Source organism: Erinaceus europaeus, chromosome 3 (genome assembly GCF_950295315.1).
Source record: "Erinaceus europaeus chromosome 3, mEriEur2.1, whole genome shotgun sequence".
Lineage (NCBI taxonomy): Eukaryota > Metazoa > Chordata > Mammalia > Eulipotyphla > Erinaceidae > Erinaceus > Erinaceus europaeus.
Genome location: NC_080164.1, coordinates 81,674,765 through 81,688,372, shown reverse-complemented (window position 1 = coordinate 81,688,372; position 13,608 = coordinate 81,674,765). Strand labels below are relative to the sequence as shown.

The window sequence follows — 13,608 nt, the reverse complement described above, 5'->3', positions numbered from 1 at the left end:
AGAGTAATGTCTGGTTCTTTCTCTCTCCTCCTATCTTTCTCATAAATAAATAAAATCTTTAAAAAAAAATGGACAGGCGAACTAGACATGCTCATTTTGGATCTATTTTTCATCCATTTTAAAAGCTGTGAAGACACTGATATCCCACTTCCAAAAAAAAAAAAAAAAGCGACAGGAAATTCCTTGGCTGAGCTCTCTTTGTTCAACTCTTAAACAATCACAAAGCTAGCCCTTTAAGAAAATATTGGTGGGGGCTTTCAGGGAAGTTACTCTCCCCCTTTGCAAGCTGTAACTTCACTGGCAAAGGCCCTAACTGCTTTTGAATGAGCCTCAGATTCGCCCCCAACAAAGCACAAAGATGAAAACTAAGAGTGTGGCCCCGAGCTGTGGCTAACTGACCTGTGCTGCGGGGCTCTGTGGCTGCCTGAGGTTGTGTAACCCAGGGGTGGGGGTGCGGCCCTGCAGGAAACCGCCTACAGGCAGTCCCAAAGCGCAGTTAGTTTCTAGTCCCCAGGAGGAGGGTGAGCAGGCTGAATAAAGGCGGGATTTCCCCTGGAGTGCTGTTCCAGGGCTGTTTGAGTAGTTGTCCTCCAAGTGACTTTGTGCGTACTGGGAGGTCTCGTTTTCTCTGGCACTCTGATTCTCGGACACTGATTTCTCAGCCTCACTGGCCTTCATCAACATGGAGGATTTGACACTGGACTGGCAGGAGCGCATCTCCGTGGACTACGTGGGAGGCATGCTTCAGCCCACGCCCACCTGCGAGGCCTGGGACCAGATCTGCAACTTCCAAGCCAGGCCAGACGACCTGCTCATCTCCACCTACCCTAAAGCAGGTGGGTGCATGGAACTAGGGGAAGGAGGGGAACACGGATCACTAATACCAGTAGGTCTGACTGAGCTGAGAAAACTGTTCATCCAGCAGAGTGAGAGGACTAAAACCAATCCCTTGTGGAAACCGAAATTACAAAGAAAAAAAAAAAGTGTTCAAATGACCTAAGAATACAATTCTTTCTGTAGAGGGTGGTGCAGGCAGCGGGAGAGGCAGCTTAAAAGACTTTCTTGCCTGAGGGTTCAGAGGTCCTGCCTGCTTCAGCCATTGGCACCACCTTGCGCCTGAGTGGAGCAATGCTCTGGAGAGAAAAAAAGAAAGAGAAATAGTTCTTTCTGAGATATGGATTTTGTTTACTCCCCACAAGAGAAAGCTGCGCAGCCAAGAGTCAAAAGTCGGGCTTACTGATTGAGTTGTTCTCAGAGCAGGCCCTTGTTTGTAGTTTTTGCTGAAAGCTACTTTGTATGTCTGAACGACTAAGGAGATCCCTTGTCTTGCTTGCTTGGGGAGAACTAGAGGAGTTTTGTTCCTACACCTCTGCCTTTCTAAAAGTGATTTCACCTAGGCAGCCCTCAGGAGTTTCCAAAAATACCCCAGTTCGTGGAGGTGATTATGCTTAGCAAAATAGGTGAAAAGATGAAAGGCACTACCAGATGGTTTCACTCCTGTGGAATCTAGAGATCTGGTACACAGAAACTTGAAGAAAAAAAAACAGAAGCAAACAAACTGTTTCTAAGACTCTTGACTCTTGAGAACTGGTGGTTATCTTTAGGGGGTGGGAGGGTAGGAAATTACAAATTTGACAGTGGTTTATGGAAATTATACACTGTAATCTTACAATCCTGTAACCAACGGTTAATCACAGTAAAAAAATAATAAAATAGAAAAATATCTTTTTATATATCTACTCAAAGAATGTTAGTGCCATGTATACTAATTTTATGTGTTTGAGCTTATATTCCTGAGTTAATGTTGTAGCAGTTCAAGTATAGCTAAGAGGTCAAGGAGTGTGTACAATGACTAAAAAAAAAAAAATCAAACTCTAGGAATAAGTGATTCTGTGACTTTTTTTCCATATGCATTCATAGAGTACTTTTTATCCTTTTTAACGTTTAAATGTAAACCATTTGTCATCTGTGCTTATTTCTTCTTTAATAAAAATTATATGTATCCCAATTCAGGCTGGGTAAATACCATAGTGATTATGTAAAAAAAGTTTTTGCGCCTAAGACTGAAGTCCTAGGCTCAATCCCTGACACCACCATAAGCCAGAGCCAAGCAGTGCAGTCAAGCAGTGCTTTGGCAAAATAATAATAATGGAGAGGAAGAAACACACCCCAAATCACGTTCCCTGTCAATGGCTTCTGAAATATGCACAGAGATACTTGCCCCACCCTTCAAAAAATTTCAAGTATTTTCTGAGGTTGTATGTTCAAACCACTCTTGACCTTTGTCTTTACCTCTAAAGACACTCGTTTAAAAAATTAAAATGCAACTTATAGAGTGCACATGTTACCATGCCCAAGGACTCAGGTTCAAGCCCCCAGTCCTCACCTGCAGTGGGGAAGCCTCACAAGTGGTAAAGTAGCACTATAGGTTTCTGTCTCTCTATCCTCTATTTCTCCACCCCCTCCTCAAATTCTGTAAGAAAGAAAGAAAGAAAGAAAGAAAGAAAGAAAGAAAGAAAGAAAGAGAAGGGGCTGGGTGGTGGCACACCTGGTTGAGTGCACATGCTACAGTGCACAAGAACCTGAGTTTAAGCCCCCACCCCACCTGCAGGGGGAAAGCTTCACAAGTGGTGAAGCAGTACTGCAGATGTCTCCCTGTCTTTCTCCCAACCTCCCCCTTCCTCTCAATTTCTGTCTTTATCCAATAAATAAACAAAAAATAAAAATAAATTTAAAAAAAAGCGAGAGAGAGAGACAGAAAAAGAGGGGCCAGGCAGTAGCACAGTGGGTTAAGCACACATGGCGCCAAGTGCAAGGACCTGAGTAAGGATCCCGGGTCGAGCCTCTGGCTCCCCACCTGCAGGGGGGTCACTTTATAGGTGGTGAAACAGGTCTGCAGGTGTCCATCTTTCTCTCCCCCTCTCTGTCTTCCCCTCCTCTCTACATTTCTCTCTGTCCTATCCAACAACAATGACAGCAATAACAATAACAACAATGATAAACAAGGGCAACAAAAAAAAAGAGGAAGAAGAAGCTAGGAGAAAGAAAGAGAAAGAAAAAATAGGCACCAGGAGCTATGGATTTTTTTTAATTTCTTTATTGGAGAATTAATGTTTTACATTCCACAGTAAATACAATAGTTTGTACATGCATAACATTTCCCAGTTTTCCATATAACAATACAACCCCCACTAGGTCCTCTGTCATCCTTTTTGGACCTGCACTCTTCCCTCCCTCCACCCCCACCCCAGAGTCTTTTATTTTGATGCAATATGCCAATTCCAGTTCAGGTTCTACTTGTGTTTACTCTTCTGATCTTCTTTTTCAACTTCTGCCTGAGAGTAAGATCATCCCATATTCATCCTTCTGTTTCTGACTTATTTCACTTTACATGAGTTTTTCAAGCTCCATCCAAGATCACCGTTTTTAATAGCTGAGTTACTCCGTTATGTATAGATACCTCAACTTGCTCAGACACTCATCTGTTGTTAGACACCTGGGTTGCTTCCAGGTTTGGGCTATTACAAATTGTGCTTCTAAGAACATATGTGTACACAGATCTTTTTGGATGGGTGTGTTGGGTTCCCCCAGGAGAGGAATTGCAGGATCATAGGGTAGGTTCATTTCTAGCCTTCTGAGAGTTCTCCAGACTGTTCTCCACAGAGGTTGGACCAATTTACATTCTCACCAGCAGTGCAGGAGGGTTAGCTATGATTCTTTGTGCAGGCACCTAACACCAGTGATAACCCTGATGGCAAAAAAACAACAACAACAAAAAAAAAAAACACAAAAGCACAAGGACCTGGTTCCAGCCCCCAATTCCTATGTGCAAGGGGGACGCAGTGAAGCAGGTCTATCTTTTTCCTTCCTTTTCTTTTTATATTTCATTTTATTTACTTGTTTGTTTATTTGACAGAGTGAATAGAGCCAGACAGAAACTGAGAAGGGGGAGATAGAGAAAGAGACAGAGAGATACCTGCAGCCCTGCTTCACCACTCCTGAAGCTTTCCCCTACAGGTACAGACTGGGGGCTTGAACCTGGGGTCCTTGTGCATTGTAACATATGAACTCAACCAGATGCGTCACTACCCAGCCTCTCTCTCCCCCTTCCTCTCTCAATTTCTCTCTGTTTTATCTAATAAAATGGGGGGGTGGGGTGAAAATGGCCGCAGGAACTGTGGATTTATAGTGCCAGCACCAAGCCCCAGTGACTGAAGGCAAAATAATGTATATATTTATATACTTTTAAGGAACTGTATATTTATTTTTGATTTAATGGTCACTCCAAATTGTAATATTTGTATGAAAACTCATGTCCATTCAAAACATAAATAACAGTGTTGTCTGAACTCCATATCCAAGCTTAGCTTTAAAATTCATATAGTTACTCTAGCAAGTATTTGATTACCTGTAAGAAGAATAACACCCCAAATGTCTATGCATATCTTCATCTTCCATGTGGAATAAGGAACAACATGGACTCAGGAGATAGTGGATTTAATACAGAATGACGGCAATGTTGACAAAAGTCAGCGAGCACCCACCCATATACGATTTCCTTTCATCGAATGGATAATCCCATCCATAGGCTCTGGTGAGTATGAAGTGACTATACTTGACTACAGTTTTGTTAGTTAGCTCTCTCAAAATTCTAGTCATTCAAGATGGAGAAAAAAAAAGTAGCCAAAGAATGGACAAAAGGATTAATGCAAATACTTTGAAAAAACTAGAGAAATAATATATATTCAAACAACTACTGACGTCATTGTAACTTTGCCTTAATGTAATTATCTCTGCCCAATGTTCTCTCCAGATATCTTCGAACAGAATTATTATTATTATTTCAACGTTTAGATTCTCCAGTTAGAAGTTAATTTTTTATATAAATATTTGTTGATTTATTCATTCCCTTTTGTTGCCCTTGTTGAAATGGAGAAAGGAGAGGAAGACAGAGAGGGGGAGAGAAAGATAGAGACCTGCAGACCTGCTTCACTGTTTGTGAAGCGACTAACCTGCAGGTTGGGAGCCAGGTTCGAACCAGGATCCTTAGGCCAGTTCTTGCACTTTGCGCCATCTGTGCTTAACCCACTGTGCTACTGCCCAACTCCCAGAAGTTAATTTTTAGGCACAAAGGTGAGCCTAAGAAAGATAACTTCATGGGAAGCCAGGTGTTGGTGCACCTGGTTATGTACACGCTACAATGCTGAAGGACCCGGGTTCAAGCCCCCAGTTTTCACCTGCCAGGGGAAAGCTTCTCAAGTGGTGAAGCAGTGCTATGGGTGTCTCTGCCCCTCTCTATTCCCCCCTCCCCTCTCAGTTTCTGGCTGTATCTATTTCCAATAATTAACTAATAAGTAAATAAGTAAACTAAGAAAGAAAGATTACTTCGTGGTAGAATGGTCTATTTTTTCGTTCTTATTTGGTTTGTTGTGGTTTAAGAAAATTGTAGCCAAAAACTACATCCATAGGGCAAATAGCTTCTCTCAGAATATTTTTTTAAATTTTTTGTATTATTATTTATTTTCCCTTTTGTTGCCCTTGGTGTTTTATTGCTCTTGTAGTTATTGTTGTTGATGCCATCATTGTTGGATAGGACAGAGAGAAATAGAGAGAGAAGGGAAAGACAGAGAAGGGGAGAGAAAGAGAGACACCTGCAGACCTGCTTCACTGCCTGTGAAGAGACTCCCCTGCAGGTGGGGAGCTGGGAGCTGAACCGGGATTCTTAAGCCAGTCCTTGCACTTTGCACCACATGCGTTTAACCCGCTGCGCTACCGCCCAACCCCCTCTCAGAATATTTCTATAGACAAGAACAGTGTGGCTTGGAATTGTCCCTAAATAATAGCAATTGAAACAGTAAGACTTTGAAGCCAATGGAGGAAAATGATAGAAAGTTATCAAAAAATCAATTTTACAGGTTTGGAACAAGCTAATGCAATGCCTTCTCCACGGACCATAAAAACACATCTCCCCATCCACTTGCTGCCGCCATCCTTCCTCGAGAAAAACTGTAAGGTAAAGAGCCAGAGAAATTTATAGCTGAGCTACTTAGAACAGCTGTAGTGTTTGTCTGTTAGTTTCCTCTGCAAACACTTGTTAAAAAAAAAAAAAAAAAGAAGAAGAAGATCAGAAGCTGGTGGTCTCTCACCCAGGAGAGCACACACATTCCCATGCACAAGGACCTGGATTCAAGCCCCTAATTCTCACCTGCAATGGGGAAGTGTCATGAATGTTGAAGCAGTGCTGCAGGTGCCTTTCTTCTTCATCTCTCACTCCCACTCTCTCTGTCTCACTCTGTATCAAAAATATTTTTTAAATCTGACTGGAAACAGTGGAATCATGCAGGGTGATGCTCTGATATTCTCTCTATATTAGATAGAAACAGAGAAGGAAAGAGACAGAGAGACCTGTAACCCTACTTCACCACTTATGAAGCTTTTCCCCCTGCAGGTAAAGACCAGGGGTTTGAACCCAGGACCTTGTGTACTGTAATGTGTGAGCTTAACCAGGTGTGCCACCTCTGGGCCTCTCTTTGCCTCTCCCTCTCCTTCCACCTTTCTCACCCTCTCCCCCTCTCCATTTCCCTATCTTTTGTTAATAACTTTTATTTTAATTTTTTAAAAGGTAGCGTAATAACTCAATGAGTACGTTTATGTCTTGCCATGCACACAGCCCAGGTTTGTGTCCAGAACCCACAGAGAACTGCCACAGCACCTTGGGAAGCTGTGGTGTTATGATGCCTCTCTGTCACTATCTGAATGAAAAACCAGCCCAGAGGGGAAAATCATGCATGCACAAAGCCCCAAGTCAGACTCTGCCAAGAAAAGAGGGTAAAAAAAAGTTCTGCCTTTCTCCTCAATAGTCAAAATGCAAGTTTATATGAAGTTTTTCTCACCTCCTGAAAAAGTCAAAACCACAAGAACATGAAATCAGGACAGTGCATCTGTATGGACTGTAGTCACCCTTACATAATTTGTCTGGTCAATGACTACATAGCTCTAGCTGTAATCTTATTATTGATTCTTCCTCCCCTCTTTCCTAGATAATCTATGTAGCAAGGAATGCCAAGGACAATATGGTGTCTTATTACCATTTCCAAAGAATGAACAAAGCACTTCCTGCTCCCGGAACCTGGGAGGAGTACTTTGAAAGTTTTCTGATGGGGAAAGGTAAGAGAATTCAGCTTGGCTTCCTTCCAGCCTCAAAATCCTCAAACACTCTAAACACAAAGAGTCAGGACCAAGAGGATAGCTCACTAGATGGGCCGCCTACCTTACCATATGCGTGACCCAATTCCAACCTTGGCATCACGTTAGAAGTGTCATGGCACTACAGCAAACTCCAGTACTGTAGTCTCTCTCTCTCTCTCTCTCTCTCTCTCTCAATATATATATATATATACAAAAAAATGAAAGATGGATAGAGAAAGGGAGGGAAGGAAAGAAAAGAAGGGAGGAAGGGAGGGATTGAGGGAGGGAGGAAAGGGAAGAGAAAGAGGAGAGGAGATGAGACAAAGACCTAGCGAAATTACATATGTATGAGGTCCTGGATATCTCCCCTTCTCCCCCCCTCAAAAAAAATATAAAAGCTTTGCTGGAATAGTTATGGATCTGCCTTTAATGGGAAGGAGCAATCAATGTGATTCCTTCCTCTTCCTGGAAATTCTCCTCTCCTGTGCTAAGTGCCTTGGCTCACCTTATACACCTTGTTTTTTATTCTATCTGGCAGTGTGCTGGGGTTCCTGGCACGACCATGTAAAAGGATGGTGGAAAGCCAAAGACCAGCACCGCATCCTCTACCTCTTCTATGAGGATATGAAGAAGGTGAGGGCCATTGAGCCATAAAATACCTGTCACACTGCATGGACCCTACATAAACTGAAGCAGGAAATAGAAAACAGCTGTATTTCATTGGCATTGGCTGTCCAAACAGTACACTGGGGACATCACGTGTCTGTATCACAGTCTCACAAGCAACTTCTGGTGCCCTGGGAAATGGTACAACTTTCCCTTCTAGGCAGATGGTGTCAAAAGACAAGTGATACCTATTTTTCCCTTGCATGTGTATTTTTAAATTCTGTTTCAGAAGGCAAAATGTCTAAGCAGACAGAATAATGGTTATGCAGAAAGACTTCATGCCTGAAGGTCTCAGGTGCCAGGTCCCAGGTTCAATCCCCAGCACCACCATAAGCCAGAACTGAGCTGTGCTCTGGTTGAAATAATAATAACAATTATCTCTCTAGAAGGAAAAATGTTTTCTAGTGTATTTTGTTTTTCCGTAATCCTTGTGGAGAATTACAGTTTCAAGAGTTTATGAAATTATGAAATGGGAGAGTTAGTGTCAAAATTCTTGAATCCAAGTTCTGGCTTTACTGCCTGATGGAAGTTATATAGTGAAGACACCTAACTTTTAAATACTTCATTTTTTAAATGTAAAAAGGAGGGGTCCAGGTGGTGCCACCCCAAGTTGATTGCACACATTACAGTGCACAAGGCCCCAGGTTCAAGCCCCCAGTCCCCACTTGCAGGGATGAAACATCACAAGAGGTGAAACAAGTATGGCAGGTGTGTGTGTGTGTGTGTGTGTGTGTGTGTGTGTGTCTCCCTCCCCTCTCATTTTCTCTCTGTCATATCTAATGAAGGAAAAGAGAGAGGAAGAAAAAAGAAGGAAGGAAGGAAGGAAGGAGGAGAGGAGAGGAGAGGAGAGGAGAGGAGAGGAGAGGAGAGGAGAGGAGAGGAGAGGGAGGAGAGGAGAGGAGAGGAGAGGGAGGAAGGAAGGGAGGGAGGGAGGGAAAAAGAAAATAATAGCCATTGGGAGCAGTGGATTTGTGTGTCGGCACAAATCCATCTGCTTTAACCCTGGTGGAAAAAATAAAATAAAATAAAATAAAATTTAGGGCCAGGGCTGTGGCATACCCAGTTGAGCACATATGACCAAGGACCAGGGTTCAATCCTCTGGTCCCCACCTACAGGGAGGGAAGCTTCACAGGTGGTAAAAACAGTGCTACAGGTATCTCTCTTTCTTTCTCCCTATCTCCCCCTCCCCTATCAATTTCTCTTTGCCCTATCAAATAAAAAGAAGATGAAGAAAAAAAAAAGGAATGGAAAAAATGGCTGCCTGGGAGGGGTGAACTCATCATACAGGCACTGAGTCCCAACAATAACCCTGGTGGGGGAAAAAATTAGAGATTTTAATTCTTTTTTTTTTTTCCTTCTTTTCCTCCTCCAGGGTTATTGCTGGGCTCGGTGCCTGCACCATGAATCCACCGCTCCTGGAGGCCATTTTTCCCCCCTTTTGTTGCCCTTGTTGTAGCTTCGTTGTGGTTATTATTATTGCCCTTGTTGACGCAATTCGTTGTTGGATAGGACAGAGAGAAATGGAGAGAGGAGGGGAAGACAGAGAAGGGAAGAGAAAGACACCTGCAAACCTGCTTCACCGCCTGTGAAGCGATTCCCCTGCAGGTGGGGAGCCGGGGGCTCGAACTGGGATCCTTAACGCCGGTCCCTGCGCTTTGCGCCACATGCGCTTAACCCACTGCGCCACCACCCGACCCCCTAATTCTTTTTTTTTAAGATTTTATTTATTTATGAGAAAGGAGGAGAGAGAAAGAACCAGACATCACTCTGGCATATGTGCTGCCGGGGATCGAACTCGGGACCTCATGCTTGAGAATCCAAAGCTTTATCACTGCGCCACCTCCGGGACCACAATGTTTTTTAATTCTTAAAATTTTGTTTTTACCAGAACACTGCTAAACTGTAGCCCATGATGGTACAGGAGATTGAACATGATTATCTTTGGTGCCTCGGACATGAAAGTCTTTTTGCATAAAGACTCCTCAGCCCAAAACAATTAAAACATTTTTAAATGTAAAAGGAAGGGGCTGGGCAGTGGCACACCGGGTAGAATCCACATGTTACTTTGTAGGGGGACCTGGGTTCAAGTCCCTGGCCCCCACCTGCAAAGGGGAAGCTTTATGATTGGTGGAGCAGTATGGCAGGTGCCTTTCTTTTTCCCTCTCTATTTTGATTATTATCAGAAAAAAAATGCAAAAAGGAGACAGCAATATATACTGCTCTAAAATTGATTATCTGAACTAAGGGAAATGATGTTCACAGGAGTTTGTTATAAATGACAGTCTACATAGTACCTTATATGACTCAATCAAATGTAGAAATTGGAATTACTCTCCATTCTTGAATTTGCAGTTGAAAGCCTGCAACTGAATAGTACTAGAATCTCTATGTCTCTTTCTCCCTCTCTCTCTCTGTCTCTCTGTCTCTCTGTGTGTGTGGAGGGGGTCATGTGTGCATATCACATTTTCTTCATCCATCCTTCCAACGATGAACAGCTAGATTATTCCAGTGTCTGGGATCTTCTGCACAGTGTTGCAATGAGCATCCTCAGAAGAAGAGATATTGCTGGATCATAAGGTAGTTCCTTTTTTTTTTTTTTTTTTTTTTGAGGAAGCTCCATACCATTTTCCATTGTGGTTATACCAATCCAATCTATACTTCCACCAAGAGTGAATAATGGTTCCCTTTTCTTCAAGTCCTAGTAAACAATTATTATCTATCTTCTTAATGATAGTCATTCTTACTGGTGTTATATCCAGAGCATTGTGCTCTTGATTTACATTTCTCTGATGATAAGTGCTACTTAACTGTGGTTAAACTAATTATTTCTTTTTAAAATAATTACCTTATATTAAATGCTTGCTTTCTTTTGACTCCAATCACAGAACCCAAAGCATGAAATCCGAAAGATGGCAGAATTTATTGGAAAGGACCTAGATGATAAAGTGCTGGATAAAATTGTTCATCAAACCACATTTGATGTTATGAAGCAGAACCCAATGGCAAACTACTCATCAATTCCTAATGAAATTATGAACCACTCCATTTCACCATTCATGCGTAAAGGTTCATAGATTTTCTTTTGGTCGTAATCTTGAAAGAAATATTCCACACTTTACAGCTTCTGGAGAGTTTTCTGTGGCTAAGAAAAATACAATTTATAATGATTTATTTTCAAAACAGAAACTACAGATGAAATGTAAACAATGCTTAGATACAACTAGACAGTGAGCTTTGGTATCTAAATATAACTCCTTATGCTCTTTACCTCTAGACAAGTTCAGTGCACAAAGAATGAAATATATACATATGTATATATATATATATATATATATGCATATATATATACTCTCTCCTATCAGTTATCCACTCAGAAATATTTATTAAGTTATTACTGTGTGCCAGGCACTATTCTAGGTGATAGAGAAGGGAAGAATCCCATAGAAATTCCTTCCTTCGGAGGTCGGGCGGTGGCGCAGTGGGTTAAGCGCATGTGGCGCAAAGCGCAGGAACCGGCGTAAGGATCCCGGTTCGAGCCCCCGGCTCCCCACCTGCAGGGGAGTTGCTTCACAGGCAGTGGAGCAGGTCTGCAGGTGTCTATCTTTCTCTCCCCTCTCTCTCTGTCTTCCCCTCCTCTCTCCATTTCTCTCTGTCCTATCCAACAACGAATTGCATCAACAAGGGCAATAATAATAACCACAACGAAGCTACAACAAGGGCAACAAAAGGGGGGGAAAAATGGCCTCCAGGAGCGGTGGATTCATGGTGCAGGCACCAAGCCCAGCAATAACCCTGGAGGAGGAAAGAAAAAAAAAAAAAGAAAGAAATTCCTTCCTTCATGAAAATTATATTATGGGGGAGTCAGGCGGTAGCGCAGTGGGTTAAGCGCACGTGGCACAAAGCACAAGGACTGGCATAAGGATCCCGGTCTGAGCCCTTAGCTGCCCACCTACAGAGGAGTCACTTCACAAGCGGTGAAGCAGGTCTGCAGGTGTCTATCTTTCTCTCCCCCTCTCTGTCTTCCCCTCCTCTCTCCATTTCTCTCTGACCTAGCCAACAACGAAGACAGACAACAATAACTACAACAATAAAACAATAAGGGCAACAAAAAGGGAATAAGTAAATAAATATTTTTAAAAATGATATAAAAAAAGAAAGTTATATTCTGGTCATAAGCAAAGTGCAAACCAGTATATGTAGGGTACTATATGGTGAGAAGCAGTATGGAGCAAAAGCTATCTGGGAAAGGTGGCAGATTACAGTAGTAGGACAGATGGTATCGCACCCAGTAGAGGACTCACTATGCTCAAGACCTTGGGTTCAAGCCTTTGTCCCTACCTGCAGGGGAGAATCTTCATAAGCAATGGAGTAGTTCTGTGGTTTCTCCTCTCTCTCTCTCTCTCTCTATATATATATATATATCAAAAAACAGAAAGGGGGGAAATGGCTGTTAAAAAGGAATCATGCAGGCACTAAGCCCCAGCAGTAATCCTGGTGGCAAAAGAACATTACAATAGGATACCTGGGTTTTTGTTTTTATTTATTCATTTATTTTTGGTTTTTTTTCTCCTTCTTCAGAACTCCACCTTGCAGCTTCCTAGAAACAGTCCCTTCTTAGAGAGGAATATATATATATATATATATATATATATATATATATATATATATATATATATGTTTTGATGTGCAAGAGGGCAAAAGAAAAACACAGGCAAGCCCCTGAGACCTGCTGATTTTGTATGGTGGCTACATTAGCCCCATGAAAATGGTTCAGTGGGCAATAGATGACCCTTGTCCAATTGATCAGACAAGAGAGTTTTCCCTTCAGGATGAGAAAGTGTCAGGCGAGGGATGGAAATGCATTGCTCAATACTGCCGCTCTTGGAAGAGTAGAAATCATCAAACAGACTAGAGAAATACAAATTGCTCTAATAGCTACTGACATGCCCACATGGCTTTCCAAATCATCAGACAGACTAGAGAAATACAGATTCCTCTAATAGCTACTGACATACCCACATGACTTTCCAGGTACAATTGGAGACTGGAAGAATCACTTCACTGTGGCCCAGAATGAGATCTTTGATGAAGACTACAAGAAGAAAATGACTGATTCCAGTCTAGCTTCCCATTTCCAATTCGAGTAAACAGAAAAAGAACCAAAGGAGTTTTTCTGGTTTAGTTCTTTACTCAACTTATTGGGTAGTTATTAACCAAAAATTATTACCCAGACTAAATGATATTATATTTGAATTCTAAAATTAGAGGTTTATTGTGTTTTTTTATCTACTCTCCTAAAGTGTGAAAGAACGAGCAGAGGTTGGAGAGAGGGTGGAGAGTGGGAGAAGAATGAAACATGAAGGAAGGGAGTATTCAATAAATTCTAGGAGCAACCATGATGTCATTGCTAATTATCATTATACTTAAATATTCTACAGATTGTGTGCTTGTTAACCTTGAAATGCCTCATTCTGCACAGAAAGACACTAGTTGTCAAGCCAAACATTGTTTCAGGCTTCATTTTAAATGTGTAATGACTATTTCTTCCTGCAGTTTTCTGGTAGCAAAGAAGCCATTTTGTTAGGACAGTCACTCTTTTATCCCACGAAACCCTGTAACTCATTTCAGGGCTCTTGCTGTGATATCTATCTTTGCCTTTCACCAGAGCTCACAAACTTCTGGACTCTCTCTCTCTCCTACCCACATTTATTGTATTTAAGACTGAATTGTATTCAGTCCTAAATTCAAGTCTT

The 13,608-nt window shown here is 41.9% G+C and overlaps 1 protein-coding gene across 2 annotated transcripts; it reads left to right on the top strand.

Moving 5' to 3' along the window:
* The first annotated feature begins 372 nt into the window (after positions 1 to 372).
* SULT1C4 (sulfotransferase family 1C member 4) lies at positions 373 to 13,254 on the top strand. 2 transcript variants are annotated; one of them, XM_007537339.3, is made up of 7 exons: positions 382 to 836; positions 4,469 to 4,594; positions 5,916 to 6,013; positions 7,041 to 7,167; positions 7,727 to 7,821; positions 10,741 to 10,921; positions 12,887 to 13,254. In XM_007537339.3, exons 1-7 carry the CDS (start codon positions 683 to 685, stop codon positions 13,000 to 13,002), a joined length of 897 nt encoding a protein of 298 aa, XP_007537401.1. In that variant the 5' UTR covers positions 382 to 682; the 3' UTR covers positions 13,003 to 13,254. The 2 variants fall into 2 exon arrangements, with proteins under 2 accessions (XP_060043573.1, XP_007537401.1); XM_060187590.1 differs by lacking the exon at positions 4,469 to 4,594 and having other exon boundaries at positions 373 to 836.
* The last annotated feature ends 354 nt before the right edge of the window (positions 13,255 to 13,608 follow it).